Source organism: Falco cherrug, chromosome 7 (assembly GCF_023634085.1).
Source record: "Falco cherrug isolate bFalChe1 chromosome 7, bFalChe1.pri, whole genome shotgun sequence".
Classification (NCBI taxonomy): Eukaryota; Metazoa; Chordata; class Aves; order Falconiformes; family Falconidae; genus Falco; species Falco cherrug.
This window is the reverse complement of record NC_073703.1, coordinates 46141316-46160560: the sequence shown is the minus strand read 5'-3', so window position 1 is coordinate 46160560 and position 19245 is coordinate 46141316. Positions and strand designations below refer to the sequence as shown.

The following is a 19245-nucleotide window of genomic DNA, read 5'->3' as shown; positions in this document are numbered from 1 at the left end:
GCCTGGAAACGCGGGCCGCCGCGGGGCCTGTCCCCGTTCCTGCCGAGAGGCGGGGCCGCCCCGCGGCGGGAGGTGCGCCCGCCCCCTCCCAAAATGGCGGCGGCGTGATTCCGCTTCCGGGTGGTGCGGGCAGGCCGGGATTGGGGAAGATGGCGGCGGCAGGAGCGGGCGGGCGGGGCGGGCTGGGGCGAGTGTGGGTTTTCTCCGGCTGGGCCCTGGGCCTGTGCTCGCTGCTGTCCGCGGGGACGCGGCCCGCCGCCGCCACCACCCATTGGGTGGTCACCGAGGATGGGAAGATCCAGCAGCAGGTGAGCGGCCCGGGAGCGCGGGGAGCTGCCCGCAGCCGCCCACCCCGGCGGTCGGGGCCCGCTGCGGCGGCAGGGAGAGCCCCTGCCCACGCCGCCGTTAACCCCCAGCCCTGACCTGGCCGGAGCAGGGGAGGGCGGACGTGGCCCGTTGGACCGGGGCGAAGCCGCGCCTGTCCGAGAGCTGCTGCAGCCGCTCCCGGCGGCCCCGGCACGGGTGTCTTCCCCCGGCGAGACGGTGTCGCTCGCGAAACGTGGCTGGAAGTCGCCGGGGCCCCGGGACGGGGTCGGCGGGTCGGGCTGTAACCGAACCGTGTGTCGGGCAGCGACGGCGGTGCTCGCCTGCGGCCGCTGAACGCCTGCGGCGCGACGGGCCGGGGCCCTGCTCTGGTGGCGAAGGCAGCGGGACCGCGGCCCGGCCCGCCACGCGCGCGGTGACCCTCGCGCGGCTGCTGCCGGCCCGGCCCCGGGCTCCTTCCCGGCGGCGGGCGCAGCCCCGGCTGCGGGCCAGTTCGCGATTCCCCGCATCCCCGCCCTGCTGCTCCTCGTTCCCTGGGAGGAGGAAAGCGAAGCGGCGGGCAGCCTGCCTGGCGCAGAGGCACGCCGTGCCCCGCTGGGCAGTGATGTTGTGGGTTTAGTCAAAGCGTCTTCGGTACCGGCGGTGCCTCCTTCTCGCTAAGGCGCTGAGGGAGGCGGTACGTGTTTCGCGTTCGAGCTTTTTCTTGGTTGCTTTGCTCCATCTGTCGGAAGGCGAGCAGCACCAGAAATCCGCTTGCATGCTGTACCTGCTGTGCTTTCAGGCAGAGCCGCCGGGTGGGTTTCCCTCTGCAGTGGAAGAGTTAAGCGGTGTAGCAAGCGGTGTGGCCTTCCCCCCCATGGAAAAGCTGGAGAGAAGAGTGTCTGTTAACATCTCCTTCCTTTCATGAGAGTTTTTGGTCAAGTCTCCTGTCAGAAAGCGTTAGGGTCCTCAGACAAGTGGAACTGGTGCTCTCTGCAGAGAGCCCCTGCTGTCCTTAGTGTTCTCAGGCATTTCAGCTGTGTGGATCCAGGTACTCTCTCACTCTAGTTAATCGTAAATTAATGAGTGACAACACTTCCAGTGCTGTCTCACCCCCTTTCCCACTTCATGTAGCAGGGAAGTGATAAGAGTATACAGTGATGGTCTGGAAGCATCTGTGCATGTGTGTATCAATTGTATATTATTAAACTTGGGTCAAGTATTGATTCTGATTATTCATGAAAAGCAGCTGTGACTTGAAAAAATCTAATTAGCTAAAATGACTTGAAAATTTGATTAGCTAAATTCAGCACTGATTGTAAGAAATAGCATTTTATTATGTCAGTTAACTGATGGTACAGGTAGAAGCTCCCACTGTACCACTGCTACGCAGTAAACTATTCTATTGCAGTTACCAATGCTTTTTAAGTAGGGGCGTTCCCATGCTCCATGTATAAAGTTCTTTATGTCTATAGCTGAGGTGATAAAGCAGTATCTGTGGAATAACATCACTTACTTGTATGGTCAAAATTAATCCATCCGTTTCCAGCAAAGAAATGCAAATTATAAATATGGTATTGCTTGGAATACGAGGCTCTGGATTTTTCAATAGCTGCAATGTAGTGCTGTCAATTGTCCAGTGAATTTTCATAATGAGATGTATGTCAGTATCTAATTACTATCATCTCCTTGGCTCTTGTGAAAATGATACTTAAATTTGTCACTACTGCCATCCCTGTAGAGCACCTCTGAATTTCATTTTTTTCCACTTGTATATTGGAGAATGAAAAGAGTCGGCATTTTCTGGAGTGAACTTGAATGTTGTTTTAAATGACAAAATGTAATTGTGGTTCAACAGTTATTAGCAAAACCAACATATAATCTCTATTGTCCAGCAATAGGAAGGAATTGTCATTGTCTCACTCTACACTGCACTGGTGTGACCCTACCTCGAGTATCTGTGCAGTTCTGGATGCCTCAATGTAAGGATATCAGCTATTAGAGTGTATCTAGAGGATGATGACCAAGATGGTGAAAGGTCTTGAGGATAAGACTTAAGAGAAGCAGCCAAGGTCACTTGGTTTGTTCAGCTCGGAGAAGAGAAGGCTGAGGGGTGACCTCACCAATCTCCTCAAGGGAGGCAGCAGAGGGAAAGGTGACCCGGGACAGGATGCAAGGAAATGGAATGAAATTGCATCAGGGGATGTTAAGATTGGGCATTAGGAAAAGGCTCTTCTCTGAGAGGGTGGTCGGTCACTGGAACAGGGTCCCCAGGGAAGTGGTCACAGCACCAAGCCTGACGAGTTCAGGCAGTGTCTGGATGAAGCTCTTAATAATATGTTTTAGTTTTAGGTAGTCCTGCAAGGAGTTGGACTTGATGATCCTTAGGGGTCGCTTCCAACTGGAGGTATTCTGTGATGTATTGGCAATGGGATGGTTCATAATTGGTTTATCAGTTCATTGGTAGAACCACAATATTCCAAAATATTTGAGCTATCCTTCTCCTAATACCAGGACCTAAGTACTTATTAACAGAACGTAAGCCTAAAATTTCCCTGCAGAGTATCCCTTTGCTTTAATTTCTCAGAATATTCTTCATTATGTTGGTATTTATCATGAGAACTTGTATTTTCACCAGAACACTTAGCCATTCAGTCGTTCTTTCCAGCTGTTTTTACTTCATGCATTTTTAGGGGGGCTGTTGCCCATGTTTGTCTCAAACTCTTCAGCTGTGCAGCTGCTTGTGTTTATTTGCAGTGTCTGGCATTTCAGCTTCTCGGTGTACGTAGAGTGTTGTCAGTCACTGGCTCCTAGTTCTAATTAATCAACCCTTGTTTTGTAGAAAAATATTGTCACATCAAGTTTTCCCATAGCACTCTAGCCTCCTCCTTTGAACATCCAAGTATCGATCCATTGTGCTAGTTCTTGCTGCTTGCGCAGCAGCACAAGTTTGAATTTTGGAGCTACTTGCTTCCCAGAAGACAGCTCTGAAATAAAGACTCACGTTTGGAATAAATTTAAACTGCTACTGGTTTGAACACGATAACCTAAGTAGGGTCACAGAGTAACACAACCTGTCCTACAGCTCAAAGCAGGGCCAACTAGATCCCGTTGCTGAGGGTCCTACTGGGCTGAATTTTGTGTCTAGGATGGGGGTTTGACAGCCTTGCTGGGCACCTGGTCCAGTGGACAACTGCCTTGGGTATGAAATTTTTTTAATATTTTCTAATTAGAATTTCCCATGTAGCAACAGATGTACAGTGCCTCTAACTGTTGCACCTCAAGAAGAGCCTGGCTTTTGTCTTCTCTGTATCCTGCCTTCAGGAAACTGAAAACAGCAGCAATATCCCTCTGCAGCTGAGCCAGCCTGCTTCTCAGCCACTCTGTGTGTTAGGTGTTCCAGGCCTCTCACCACTTCAAATGGGCTTTGCTGGCCTTGAATCCAGGGAGGGGAAGCTGAAGCAGGTGTGTTTTCGTGGGTCCCTGGTGGAGGAGGGTAATCACTCCGCTCGCCCTGCTGGCTCTAGCCTTGCTGCTGCAGCCCAGGATGCAGCTGGCTGCCTTAGCTGCAAGGGCACGCTGTTGGCTCATCACCAGCTTTTTCCCCACGAAAGCCCAAACATCCTTTTCTGCAAAGCTGTTTTCTGCTCAGCCCCAGCCTTTCCTGCTGCACAGGGCTGTTGCATCCCAGCCACTGGGTTTGTGCTTGCAGTTGTTGACTTAATGAGTTCCCTGTCAGCCTATTTATCCAGCTCTCCTAACTGCAGCCCTGCCTTCCACTGTGGTAATTCCCGCCCTGCCTTTGCAGAGGACACCAGTCTTGCTGAGGTTCTTTTTTTCCCTGTCATTAGTAAAAATATTAAACAGTGTTGGCTCTGATATTGATCCCTGAGGGATGCTGCTGGTGATCAGCCACTATTGGACTTTTGCACTGCTGATTGCAGCACTTCCAGCACAGCAGTTTCTAACTGGAAGTGGCTAATGCTGTCTGGTGGTTAGGAGTGGTGGTATTAATTAGTATTTATGTTATTTAATTTTAGATATATTACTATTCTTGAGCAATCTGAAACACATTTTTAAATGTTTATGGAGGGACAGGCTTAATCTTCACTTGGACTACCTCAGTTTATCTGAATGAAGCCCATATAAATAAGATGTGGGCAAAACTTCAGTGATAGTAAGACCCAGACATTCCCCCTGCTAAATGAGACACTGGCTATGGATGTGCAGATGAACGCCAGTGACAAGTGACTTCCCTGTAGCTTTTAGTTTGCTACTGTGAGCCTTGTTTTCTTTGTTACCAGAGTACGCTATGGATGGTGAGCTAAAAGCAGAAGTTACAGATCCTGGCCTATATACAAAATATAATAGCTAGAATCTGTTTGAGGGAAGAAGGGTGAGAATATTTTATATTATTGCCCTAAACTCGGTTAGCTGTTTCTCCTTACAGTGCAGCAAAGGTGTAAGCCTTTAGTATGAGACTCCATTCAAGTGAGGTTGTTTTTCCTGCGGCCTAAGACCACTAGCAGTGCCCTGACTGAGACTTGAGCTGGAGTTCGTGGTGGTAGAACAACCTGGCCGGACTGGCAAAATTAACACAAACTGAGCAATTTTCTGTGTATCAGCAAGATCTCATCTGGTAAATGGGAGTGTTTGCTAAGTAGGCCCGACTGTTCCAGTTTCTAGTGAGAATTTCTGACTGATGAAACAAATTAATTCCCAGCAGTGCATGTTAACATTTCGTTGTCTCAGTAAGCCATCAAGAGAAGAGTCATCAAGCTGTATCTGTTGCTCTAGTAGCCTGTTTTCGGGTCAAATACATCATTCTCTGGATCAGTTTGTATTCTTCCTTTAGTCTGAGTCCACTTTCAAATGTGTTACTGCAAAGCCAGGGACTGAGTAGTTGTGTCTGTAGTGAGATTATATCTGCTCAGTGCACATGTTTATAAGCCTTTGAATTTCACAACTCATGGTATAAAGTTCAGGCTAATGTATAACTCATTTTAGACAGTGCTTGTCTACCAGTAGGGAAACTAACAACTCTACAGAAACATTAGTGTGCAAGAGAAGAGAGAAACTTAGTGTTAAGAGAGGACAGGCAGTTGACAGATTAAGTGCAGTGCAGGAAGCAGTTTCAGTAGTCATTTGTGGCTTTACTGATGGGGACCAAGTGCTGTTATCTTTCAGAGATCTGACATATCAGAGCTGAGGCAGGGTCTTTCTAAAGATTGCTTGATGGAGGCGGTAATAACTGAGAAAGCTGGTGGGGACTCAAATGACTGCCTCTATGTGGTCTACTAAAAATGCTGAAAAAGTTAGTTCTGAGTAGCTAAAGAAGCAAAGAAACCTCACAGGCCAGAGCAGAGCTGGGAAAGTAAGTGCTGCTAGGACTAGAGAGCCTCTGGCAAGGAATCTGAGGTGGCAAAAAGTTGTTTTGTTTTCTGTGTGTTGCCATGTGTTTTGAGGTTTGTTAGAGATGATGTAGAGAAGAGAATGAATGAGCAATGCTGGTTAGCCTGTTCAGGGCTAAGGAGGCTAGCCGCTCGATAAACCCACCATCCAAATTTCCTGCAGTGCAGTACTGTGCTTCATTCTGGCTTAGTACAAGTATAGAGAGGAAATATTACCGAACAGCTGTTAATTTGGTTGTGGGTTTGAAAGCAAGTGTGCCTCAAGTTGCAGCAAGGCAAAATGATTCATGGATGGTTTTAGAGTTGGTTAATGCATTACTGATGTCTGCCAGCTAACTGTATGTGTGTGCTAACAGGTTGAGATAAGAACAGTGGTCCATACACCCAAGCCTAGAGGAAAAGCAGCCATCCAAAACCAAGGAAAGCTGAAAATCTAGTGCAGCCAAATAAAAAGCTGTTTGCTGCTTACAGAAGCATCTTTTGTGATACGTTAAGCAGTCACTCAGTTGTATCTTGAAAATGACAGGTAGATGGTTGCTTTGCTCTTTCTCTAAAGGTTAGTTTGCTTGGCCATATGTCCTCTTTCTTGACTGAATTTCTTATCCTTCCAAGTCTGTTGTGTGCTGAAAAATAATAATAAAAAAATTGTTCTTACTGAATGTCGTAGCATGCCTTCCCCAAAACAGTTACCAGTGCCTCTTTATGAGTGAGTGCAAAGAGACCCAGGCTGGAGATTGGTGTGGGTCTACTGCAGTTCATTAGATGTCATCCAGCCCCAGGGTGTGGCAAGCTGAAGCATGATGGTTTTGAAGGATAGTTCAGCTTATCCCAGGACAAGGGAAACTTGTGTTCTAAAAATTCTCTCTTGGTCACCAAAAAACTGTGAGATTTAGGCCTTTAGTGTGAAAAATAATTTAAAAAATAAAAACCCAAACAGCTTTAGATTTTCTGCCTTTTCATTTGAACCTAAACATTCTGGCCAGTGAATGGCTGAAGATGCTTAACGTCCTTGTTCCTGATGGGGTGCAGCTGACCTGGAACCGCACCTCACTCGCAGGGGAGCGCAGCCTCCTTCTTTATTGCCGTGAAGGTCACAGCTAGATCCAGATTGGACGAAAGTAGTCCTTGTGGTGGCCTGTATGTGGAGTGCAGTCAGAAATGCAGGTTTTGTTGTTCTTGTGAGGGTGGTGGTGAAGTACCTTTCACTGTTCTCAACTCAGCAGTGAAGGATTTGCACCTGAGGTGCAGGAGCTGAGGCAGATCCGAAGAGCTGCTGAAACACAGCTGTGGGTGCCTGTGCCTCCCAGCCTGCTGCAGTCTAGCAGGTAATCTTATGCCAGGATTTGACTGCTGACAGTGAAGTTTTAATAGAAAAATGTCTGGATCTGGCCCGGCATAGTAATGTACACAGAAGTGGTTCTGTTTGTAACTCCAGAAGGCCCCAGCCGTGGCTCTGGCTGTATTTAGGCACAGTGTCCGGTTTGCTCCCCCACTCCTGGCGTTTCCATGTGGCCTTTGTCTTCCAGGCACAGAGTGGCTCCCAGGTCCCATTTCTCTTAACATCCTCACATCCTTCGATTTCCTGGCCTCTTGTCTGTTTTCATCACTTTTTAAATAAGGGTAGGACAAACTGAGAAGATGATATGAATCAACTGTTCAAAACTGATTATTCAGTGGTGAAAGCTGTGCTTGGTGCCAGGCATGCCTTCCCCATATTGAGCGTTTCATAGCAAAAGGATAGCCTGGAAGTGGCCCAAGCACATGTTTGGGTGAAGGCCCCATCAGAGCCCAAAAGAGTGAAGTCCACAGGACTGTTAAATGTGCTGCAAGTGTGTAAAATGTCAGTTTTCCCTGTAGCACTGCTACTCTTAGTAATATCCAAACACGTAATAATGCTGTTTGTTAACAGGTTCTGCAGCAGTAAGATTTTAAATGCCTCAATACTTATTAGAAAAGCTTAATTCAATGTCATTTTTCTGTGTGAATTTTTCAATGACATCCTTTGGAACAAGTATCTTCTGACACACCCAGCTCATCATTTGGATAAGCCAAAGCATATATTTACCAGTTTTGTAGCTTGTCTGGTACTGAAACCTATATAGAATTTTTTGTGGCTTTTTCAGAAATGCCATGGTTAGCATCATGTTGAAGTGTAAAGTATTTCAAGACAGCAAGAGTATACCAAAAAGGCAAATACTGATTTCTAGTTCCTTTGCTTCCGCTTGAGACTGCAAGGAGTTCCAGCCTATTTAAGTGGGAAAAGCCTTCATTTTCCAAGTACAGTGACAAAAGATCTAGTATCTATTAAACAAGCCTATAAAACAAATGAGGAGCCCATTTTGCTGTATGCTATCATTTGATGTAGTATCTTTTCCAGCTTTTTTCTGTCATAATTGGCTTTCTGCATGCAGTGGAACGCCTTTAGGATGGGTAGAGGCACTACTCGCTGTTCTGATTTTGGTGTTCCTGTGCCTCACTTAATAGGGGGATTTCCACAGTTCTTTAAAAAAAGCCTTACCTAAAAATAGTTGACTGGAGCATTTATTGACAATCATTTTCAATACTTACTTCCTGGTCCAATGTAACTGGATCATGGCAAAAAATATACCAGAAGATTTGGCAAAACTTAGAAGTCTAATTATTCAGAGACTTTGGTATACGCAGGTGGAACACAGAGGACTCTCTAAAACTTCAGGGTTTGATTCAACTCTGATGTCTTGGTTTGGTTTGGTTTTTTGTTGAATCAGGTTCTTGGTGTACTTTGTGACAGTGAATAAATTTGAGCTGTGCTTTATAAAGAGACTTTCACCTTTGGACAAAGTTAAACAGAGAACACTTTATTCTAAAAGTGGCTTACTGGCAGGCTTTCTGCCAGTCAGAGGTTCAAGGAAAGCTTTTCAGCACCATTTTTTCGTGTTTACTGTGTTTGAATTGAAGTCAGATCCTTGCTTTTCAAGCACTTCATCTTGACTGTCACAGTTTCAGTGCTTTGGAGGAAGACTAAATGAATGTGGTGCTTTGCCATCAGCCTAATGCTTTGAGGTAAAATAAGTTGGAACAAGCATCTGTTCAGGTGCAAGAGTCTCCACTCAGCTTACTGTCAGCACGCGCTGTGCCTATCCCATTTCACCCCGCAGAGTCTTGTGGGAAGTGGCTTACATTTTGCAGAAGATGAGCTAAATCACAGCGTCTGTGTTTCGCTTGTCTGCCTCCCCCAATCAGATGATAAGGCACAACAGGCTTTGCATGAAGGTCTGAAGGGTCTGTAGTATTAGCAGGCCAATGTCCTGTATCACATAAAAGCGAAGATACCATTTCTAATGCAGTTTAAATTTATGGTAACATCCTCAGCTTCTGTCTTAAATGTGACAGGAAGCATCAAATGTGAAGTGGTTTTTAACATGGGGCAGGGAGTGTATCCGCAGCTTTCTGCGTGCAGGGAAGAGGGTATAGCATGCTAAAGTAAGACCAGGTGCTGCCTGGCAGTAGATTCAATCCTAAGGTAAAAAAGAGGACCTGAGAACAAACACTAGGGTATTTAATTGCAGCTGTTTCAGGGCTGAAATAAAGCATGACAGCTTTTGCAATAACGCCTGCCCTCTAGTAAGGTTTTAACTGCTGAAGTCAGACCTATGCTAGTTCCAAGAGCAAAGTTTTGTTCTGTTTTCCTGTTTTCCTTATAGTTAATTGTTTAGAAACTGACATTAAATGCAAACACTGTACCACACACATCTTCAGCAGCGCTCAGGACAAATACAAACTTACTCATTCCAGGGGTCCCAGGACTGTTTTCAGCAAGTCTGGTGAAGCTCAGTAAGATGGGGGCCACGTATGCCCTTTATTTCACAGCAGGAGGCTTTCAGTACGCAGTTATTTGCAGATACTTGAGCTGTCATAAAAGAGGGGAGCTATGGCTATGAGCTAGTAAATACATACCTTTTGTACCGTAAGGTCACATGCAACTGTGGATATAGTGTGCTTTTTCCTCAAAGTGATCCAGTACTATTCATGTTGCTTACTGTTTTCTGTCTAAAGAACTAATTTCTCTAATGGATGCCATGAAGATGTAGTTCAACTCTGGAAAGGCAACAGACATAAATAAAAGAAAAATTAGTTGATATTTTATGCAGAACTTCTCTGGTGGAACCAGTCTCTTGTTTTGTTTTAGATACTTTCTTGAAACGGGAGGTATTTCCACAGCCAGATCAGTCTCTGGGTGACTATTAGAAGCGCCAAGTGTCTGTAAGAGCTGTAATGAGACTGAATCAAACCAGTGTCTTCTAAAATCTACTTAGAGTATTTTTCTTGCAGGAAGGGATGTAATCCAGAAAAGTCTCCAGGTATTCATCAAATACATTTTATTTAGGCTACTGTATTTCTGACTAAAGAATTATTTCACAGGTGAATGAAGCTCTTGAGGGCTTTTCCAAATCTTTGGGGGGTGTTTTGTGTTTTTGAATTTTTCTAAGTGGCAGCCCACAGGAAGGTTCTGGCATGTCTTACGTTTTTATTCAGGGTTTAATTTTCTGGGGTTTGGGTTGTGGCTGCAGTGGAAAGCAGGAAGGTGGTAGGTGGCACTCGAGCACCAGCAGCAAGGACAGGGTAAAGTGTGAGCACCGGAGCGGGGAGCTCTGCAGGGCTCAGAGTGTGCGTTCTCTATTTCGGCATGTGCTGCTGCCCACTTACCTTACCACTGGTGCTTACTGTTACCTCTGCTGTGTAGATTATGCATATCTCTCCTTGCTACCTACTCACCGTGCCAAATTCCTCATGAGATGACATTACTGCCCTCGATGGCAAATGAAGTATTGGTGGCTGGCACTGTAAAAGAAAGCATGTTTGATCTGGGGAGGGACGCTGTAAAAAGGTGGATGACGAACCAGAAGTCTGGACGGTATTGCTAGCTGGATCTGACAGGAGCAGGCTGCAGTTTGAGAGCCACCTGGCTGTGGCTATGGAGTGGGGGGTGATGAAGGGCTCACCTGAGGCCAATTCAGACTAGCCTGCTGACCTGGCTGAAAACTAAATGTTTAGTCTTTAAAGTTATTTTTCAGCTGAACTCACTGGCCTGTTTCTCAGTGGAGCTGTAAATTAAAGGTAATAAGAAAAGAGAGGATTCCCCTGCTTGACAGCAGGGCTACTTTTTTGACCAATCTAATGAGATCAGGAAACTGCACTTTATAAAATTCTTAAGCTTGAGCACAGTCATCCTCCAAACTTGATGTCTGTTGAAGGCCAAGTTGGCATTATTTTCCTCCTTTGCAGGCATGAATTTATAAGCTCTCCTGTGATTTTCAATTAGGCATGTTTTACTTTTTGTCATATACCACATTTTTTTTGTAGATCTGAATGCTTTTTATTTCCTCAGTTATCATTTCATAATGCCTTCGTATTATAAATGTATAAACTGAAGAGTATAAGAACTGATATAGTATATTCAGCTCACTTTTATAAGCTGCCAAAAGTGCTCTGAATGCATCGAATGTGCTGGCTTATGCTTCAAACTTTGCATGAATGTCCAGTGTTGTTGCTTAATTTTTCCGTTCAAGTTCTTTTTCTGAAATTATTGCACCTAAAATGGGGCTTTATTTGTAGGAGCTAAAGATAGTCTTCTGATAGTTTCTGCAGTGGAAGTCTTGAACATTCAGTGTCAGAAATGATCAAGTTAAATAAATGTAAGGTTGGATTTACTACTAAAGTTTTGGTTTTAGAGCTTTTGGTTTATGCATTGCTAAGGTTATTTAATAATATAAACTTTCTACTAGATTGGAGGGGTTTGCTATTATTAGAAAGTGCTCATTTGCTGATGACAAATGGAGATCAGATCCAGAAGTGAAAATCTAAAAAATACCATGCATGCTGCTTGACTTGAGATTGATTTCCTGATGGGTTGACACAACTTTATGCATTAATTCAGCGACACTGCTGTTTGATTGTTTTTGTCACTTTGATTTCTGCTGCCAGGTAACAGTTGATAAGAATTTCGTACTTGTTGCGTTGCTTTTCTGTCAACCCATGCGTGCTGGATAGGTAACATACCACTTCAAATTCCCAAACACTAAATTCAGACCTAACTTCCATGAGAGTGTTTTATCAAAAGTTAAAACCAGCAGCTGTCCCTGAATATGTTTCTGAATGAATAATAAGCTGAGATTGTTCATCTTTCAGAATAAAGCTTTCTAAATGGAGATGCCAGCGTAACTTTCTGCAAAAAGTCTCTCCCCAGATGCAGTTTGTCACTGAAAGGGAAGCTGATAGTTGACTTTGTTCTCAGTGACAGTGTAGTGTGCACGCAGTCTTTACATGTCAGAGGAACGGTGCTGGTTTGGAATGGGTGGTTATGTGCCTTAAACACAGTAAAACTTCCCCTTATTTTCTTTGCCAATTCATCTCTCATTCGCTTGCAGTATTTTCTCAAGCAAATGAGGCCTCTAGCAAAAGTGCTATATTCAGTGCATAACTCTGGGTTTGTGTGCAACCAGTTCAAAGTGAGGTGGAGCCCACAGGAGAAAATATGAAATACGACTGTAGACTTCAGTACCTCAACTAACAGCATTGTTAGTTTCTTTTAACGTGGTATTTTTTGTGCTTCTCTGGATCGTTGCAGATACTTGGTCATCCTTTATTGACAACAGTTAAATTAATAATCTCCGAATCCATGCTGTAAAAATTAACTGGTGTCAATAGCACCCATCGTTTTCTATTCATCTGGTGATATAAGAGAATTGATTTGCTAAGGCAGAAAAAGTTATGTGTAAGTATTTGGACTGTCAGTAGCCACCCATGAAAATGGCTCCATACTAAAAGAAGCAGTTCAGCTTTTGAATTGGAAAGGAATATTAGCCAAATGTAGCCAAAACCACCTTTAGGGTTTTTTTGACGTGGGGGATAAAAGGGCCAAATGTTTTCATCTTGGAGGACAGGATCCTTAGGGAGGCTTGCAAGGAACATAGACTTCATAGTCAGTAGTCCAAAGAAAGTAGATCTGAGCTTCTTCACTGACTCACAGCCAAGAGAACATGGCTCAAGGCCTGATCTGTTGGCAGGGCACACGATGACCAGGAAACTTGCTGTTGTCCTGCTGGAGATGCAGTTCTCTGCAATAAGAAAGAGTCCCGGAAATGTGTCCAGGTTGTTTAGAAAATTGACAAAAAATGAAGACCTGGAGCTCAGGAGGTTCTCCTGTGCATGTATATATGGCAAACTTTTCCATTAAATTGTAATGTCACCGAGCTTGGATAGATATCGTGGACAGCCATTGTAGAGGTATCAGCGCTAACGCACAGGTAGTGCTTACATCTTTATGCAGTACCTATCTCCGTATCCTGAAAGCGTGAATGGAAACTGAGCAGATCCAGGAACATCTTGGTGTAGACAGTGTACTGTAACAGTCATTATGTTAAAAATGCAAGATCTTGCTGTCCTTGTCACCTTTCATCCTGTGATCACACATTCACTGTCCATTTCCTTGCTTCTGTTCTCATACTCAATGAATCCTCCCTGAGCTAATTTAATTTACTAATTCAAGTAAAGCAACTGATAGGGAATTAGGTCCCGTTCAACTGCAGAGCTTGGGTTAGCTCCCAAGAGAGCCTGGTGGGCTCCAGAGCTGATATGCAGGGCTAACTCGTATCACACTGGCAGACTCGAGGGAGCGGGGTGGAAGCCTGGAGGTGAGTCTTTTGACTGTGGTGAGCCTTTTGATCAGCTCAGCTGTTCATGCACCAAGACACTGCAGTGACTTTCCGCCACCCAGGCAGGCAGCAGAACTGATTTGGTGTGAGGACGAGGCTGGGGTATTCCAGCTGTGAAGTGCCATGGCCTACTGAGCCCAGTTAGGGACCAATAAAGGTCTGGCGTATAACCACTCTTGTCTGTGACTTACCTATGATGTTGCTCTTCGTTGAGCTGCCAACTCCTGTGCATAGCTATGGAAGCTGTAGCACGGTCTTCTGTAACAGTTTTTAGTCTTCATCTGCCTGCCCCTTCAGTTTGTTCATTTATGTCTTAATCCTGAAGGCAGTAGATCTTAATGCTAAGCTGGTATGTTAAATTAGTTGCGTGGAAGGAGCTGACTTGAAGCTGAAGTACTTTATGCCTATTGAGGGACGAAATGGAGGAATTTTAAATCTATCAAATTTTTTTTTTGGCGATTGCAATAGAAGGTATCTAGTATTTCAGCAGTGGGTGCTCCTAGTAATGTTTGTTGTGAGAAATTTATTTGCCTCTTACACTTAGAATTTGTATGCCTGAAAAAATTAAAATAGGTTTAAAATCAAAGCATGGTCTCCTTTGGATTCTCAAATAACAGTGTTGTTTGAAGTACAGATTTAAATTATGGACTTATTATGAATGCTGAGTCAACAGAAAACCTCTGAACAGACAAACTGTAGTTGAATGTACATACCTTCTTTCCGTTTAAAATTATTCTAATTAGGAGAATGCCTTATGTGATGGACTGTTGAAATGTCTTGCAGGTGGATTCACCAATGAACTTGAGGAACCCACATGATTTGGTAATACTCATGAGACAAGAAACAACAGTTAACTACCTCAAAGAACTGGAGGTAAAGTATAATATTAAATACTAACTGATTTCTGAAAATGCAGAATTTTTTTCACTGGCTTTTTAGTGCTAGATTTAAATGGGGAATAGAAGTCATTATTGGTGTAATTCTGCTTCAGTGAAAGGATGAAGAATTCTTCAGATCTCAAGAATTTTGTGCCTCAAGTTTGCTCAACTGGTTATCATTGTCCTCAGTTGCATCATTCCCTGTTATCCATAAATCCTAACATTTTAAGTCAAGTCATTTAGATACTGGATTCTGTTGCGAACTACTATATTCCAGGAGAATACAGAGCAGGTCAGCTCTGTTTTAATTCATGCCCATTTATTGTTGAAAAAGGGTCTGACAACACCCTTCTAAAAAGGGCTTTAATGAACCTGAACTGATAACTTAAACTAAAGTTTAAATATAATATGGGCTGGGCAAGCTAACAGCTCACAGCCTTTCTTCTGGCCATGCACTGCTTTCTCTTATGCCAGCTTTGGTTTTGTCAAATTAGTGCAACTAGCTCACTGAGAAGTTAGATGAGCACCAGGGGTAGCTTTAGGTGAATGGGAGCACTGGAAGGGATTAAAACTAGCAGGACTGCCCCTTGTGTGACTGTATTCAGCCAGTCTTTCTCATCGAGGTATAGTTATTTTTGTGGTAGTGGACATTCTAGCTATGGGTGGAACAATAGTTTTAAGCCTTTCAGAAAAAGGACATGGGTTGTGGGCTTGGAAATTACTAATGTACAATTTGTGGCATACAAATGACTTCTAGCAGACATTATGTATTGTAAGATCTTGCACAAGTTGCTACTATATATCTCTCTAGTATTGCATAGTGTGTAATCAAATGTGTGGCTTTAAAAATGCAAATGTTCTTCTCTTTCCAACATACACAAATCCTTATGATATTTAATGGGTTTACAATTTGCAGATCTGGGTGAGAATTAGATACAGCTTACTCTGCTGGGACAGATCGTTAGTCCATTCACTGTTAATAGTCATTAACGCTGGTGAGCTTTATGGCACCAAAGGTAGCTCCTAAGGCACATGATGGGCTGATGTATAGAAATTAGTCTCAGTCCTTGCATTAACCTGCCACCTCAGTTGTACGTAGCACACTGAAGGGTTAAGAAGTTAATTTTGTTTGCAATCTCTAATGTTATTTCCATGAGGTCTTACAGTGGAGGAAAAGGCTTCAAATACAGAAAAGTTGACGTGCTGTTAACAATTGTTTCTTCTTTTTTTGAGTGGCCTACCATGAATTTGGAATGCTATTAGCCCTTTTTTTAGGTACAGCAGGAGAAATAAGGGCCTGTTCAAATCATATTATCTCTAATGAAAGTATTTATATTCCATCTAAATCAAAAGAAGTCCTACAGATGTTATAAAATGTAGGGAAATATTCCCAAAATGTGAAGAGCGTTTTAGAATTTCTTTAGATAGACTTTGTTTTAAGGAAGAAGTTGGACTGTTCAACTCCTAGTATCCGTAGGGTTTGCTTTCATCAGTATACATTCTTCTGTTTCCTTTTTTTTTTTTATTCCTACAGAAACAGTTAGTTGCTCAAAAGATTCATATAGAGGAAAATGAGGACAGAGACACAGGGCTGGAACAAAGGCATAATAAAGAGGATCCGGACTGCATTAAAGCAAAGGTGCCCTTGGGGGACCTAGATCTATACGATGGCACATACATCACCTTAGAGAGCAAAGATATCCGGTAATGAGATGCTTTCTATTTTAAGATTTTTACTGAATGAGAAAATGAACAAAACCTCTAAATGCAAGTAAAAAGAAAAATACTATCACTGACTATTCTTTAGATGACAATTGTTTTATTTTGTGTTTAGCGTGGAATAAAATTGAAACAACCTCTGACATTAATCATAAAAGGGTACAACACAGAAATGCTGTCTCCCCCAAACGGCCCATGTTAGCCCTACTCTGAAACATCTCCATTCTGTTCCCAGGTTCCCAGTCAGTTCTGCTGCTGTAATTCTGTACTGATATGACCCGGCATGTGAATTAAACTGAAGTGCATCATGTAGAAGGGGGTTGAATTTGCTTGAGTGTGCTTTGAGTGTTCTGAGCTAGATGTATACTTCTTGTAGTGGAAACTGTCTTGACTTAAATTTGAATGAAATTCTGTTGATTACCAAGCTGTTGAACCTTCTGGTCGTATTTCATGCCCTGTGCTTAGCAAGTAAATGATGTGTGGACAGTCTGCTTGACATTGGTAGGGAGCTTGACAGCTTCATTGGTAACGTCTTCAGGGCTGACTGCTGTGTTTCTGTAGTTTCATGGGTTTTAACATAATCAGATGAGTACTCAAAGTGGGGAAAAAAATAATTTTATCCTCAGATACCTTCATTTGGGCTTCTCACTAATACTTGGGGTTTGTTAGTTTCAGTTGGAGAGTCTTCTAATCTGCATGTGTTGCCATTTGCCTGGCGGGTAGATCATTAATCATAGTAGTGGTACACTAGGTTGATGCTGATACATATTGGAGGCTATCCAAATGTTGATGTTCTCTCTAAAGCATACAGAAATTTATTTACTTTATCCTGTAGTGATGACATCCTGATACAACTGAAATCTGGGAAGACATCAGAAATGGTCTGCTGTGCTCAAACATGGGATTTTTGTAATGGTCAATTCGGAATACGGTGTCTGTTGACTACAGTACTGTCTCTTATGAGCTTTAGTAGTATTTTAATCTGGAGTCTGCTGTGTTATGTTATGTCCTCAGCCCTGAAGACTATATAGACACAAAGTCACCAGTGCCTCCAGACCTGCAGCAGCCAGACTGTACAAAAGTTCTAGATCTTCCATACAGTATTCATGCTTTTCAGCACTTACGGGTAAGTGAGCAAATGCAAGTATGTGTTTTTTCTCCATCAGGAAAAGGAATAGAAAACTCTTACTGGCAGTTCTCAGTCAAGATTGAAAGGTATTGTAATCTTTCAAGACTGTTTCAGACGTTTTTCTAAAAGCACAGTTGTGCCCCAGTTAAAGCACCTGCTTATAGGAGGACAGTTCCATCAGATACACAGATCCTGTTTCTCTTTTGTTACTGTTTGCCTTATTATACAGGGCATTTTTTAGGAAAATTGAGTATTTTGTTTTCATAACACGTTTCATTAGTAAAATGGTAACTTCCATTGGAAATGCTTCTAACTTGTGAATTGTTTCAGTTGAAAATGGGAGAGTGCTGAACAGAGTCGTTAAACTGTATAAAGATTCAGGGTCAGAAAATTGTTTGCAGACTTCTTAGTAGCTCCTAACATGCTTGATGGTCTCTTTGGTATCTGAATGCCAAGCCCTAACCCAGAGGATGAGATAATTGTTCTTTACTAGTAGAAAGGGTTTGTTTTTTTTTTTAGTTTTTTACTTTAGTAAAAGATAATTAGTAAATTAATTTGCTAATACAAAGCAAATTTTCTAATGCAGACACAGCTTTAGTGCTTATACCTTCATGTTTATTTTATTACAAGTCTTTAAAATAACACTTTATCTACAAATAAGGATTTTCTTACATACAAACAGGAACTGAAGGTTTTTGGCTCTGTTCCTGGGTCTGGATGTACTTTTGAAAGGAGTACATTTGTCATTCATGAAGGAAGAAAGAGGAGATGTAGGGATACTCTAATAGTGTGCATGTAGCCTGACAAACGTTAAGTGCTTCAGTGATCATGAGTGAAGTCAGTAGCTGCTGGATACACAGTGCTACCAGAAATTAGTATTTCTCCTATAGCATTCACAAGCAGAGGCTGCTTTTGGCTGCTTCTAGTTTGTCTATCTATAGTAATATATATTATTCATCTGTCAAAGGTGACATTACCCTGTCAAGTCCCTAAGATCCTGATATGAAAGGATGATAGGAATGTGAAATAACGAAACACTAAATTTTCCTGGGAGTCATGCTCTTGAGTCTATTTCTCTACTTCTAGTTAAAGTGTCAGCAAATACCTTTACTCAATTTTTATTTTAGGGTGTCCAAGAAAGAGTTAATCTTTCCGCACCCTTGCTACCTAAAGAAGATCCAATCTTCACATACTTGTCACGGAGGCTGGGAAGAAGTATAGAGGAAATAGGTCATCGTATTTATGACGGGCTAATGAAGGTACGAAACTCTAATCTTTCTGTATGCACAAAAGAGTGCTGGAAAGGTCTCACAAGATTAGGTATGCCTGACTTGCAATCGAATCCAGTACTAGTTTTGCACATACATCTTTGGTTTACATTTAAGTTACAAAAGGCAGACTAAAAACATTTTCTGCTAGGCAAGCAAAGGTAGGAAAAGGCATCAGCAAAGCCAGTAAATAGATACTTACTGTCATCTTTAATGACATTGGTATGGTCTGGCAAGCCATATTCACTGCTCTGTCAAGGTAATACGGGCTTTTAAACAAAAATGCAGGTACTGAAAGAACAAAGAAGAAACAATAGTACTGAAATCTGTTTAATACATTTATATGCTAGTTCATTCTTCCTGAACATTCATCACTATTGCCAAATGGCAGCTTTCCAGAGGAAGAGGATAACTTAGAGGAAGTTTGGTGCTCAGCTTTCCATCCCATAGTAATTAAAGTCCCGATATAAGCTTTTAGTTCATGTCTTAGTAGTTAGTACAGTTCATGTGTTTCTCTTTACTGCAGAACTCCTCTTCCTGGGTACTCTATAATATGGCTTCTTTTTACTGGCGAATAAAGAATGAGCCATACCAAGTAGTAGAATGTGCCATGCGTGCCCTGCATTTTTCTTCAAGGTAAGAATTGCTAATAAATATGTCTTTTCAGATTTCTTCTCTAGTTATCCTAATTAGTATAAACAGGTTTTAGTTTCTAAAACTGTATCCTGAGGAATAATCCCTGTTACTTGTCCATAGTCTTTATGTGCTATACTAGGCATATATATAGCTTAGACACGTTTTTATCAAATTACATATTTAATATATGACTGATGAATAAATGTG

General features: G+C 42.8%; 1 protein-coding gene across 3 annotated transcripts in view; it reads left to right on the top strand.

The window, feature by feature from the left end:
* The first annotated feature begins 134 nt into the window (after window positions 1-134).
* The window catches only part of TTC17 (tetratricopeptide repeat domain 17), a 59333-nt gene continuing 40222 nt past the window's right edge, over window positions 135-19245 (top strand). For 2 of the 3 annotated variants that reach the window (XM_055717391.1, XM_055717390.1), the window contains exons 1-6: window positions 135-308; window positions 14192-14281; window positions 15821-15990; window positions 17020-17131; window positions 18262-18393; window positions 18929-19038. In XM_055717391.1, the coding sequence (XP_055573366.1) occupies window positions 150-308; window positions 14192-14281; window positions 15821-15990; window positions 17020-17131; window positions 18262-18393; window positions 18929-19038 (773 nt within the window). In that variant the 5' untranslated portion in view covers window positions 135-149. Of the gene's footprint in view, window positions 309-14191; window positions 14282-15820; window positions 15991-17019; window positions 17132-18261; window positions 18394-18928; window positions 19039-19245 lie in introns of those variants that run through there. The other variant, XM_055717392.1, reaches the window with a different exon arrangement.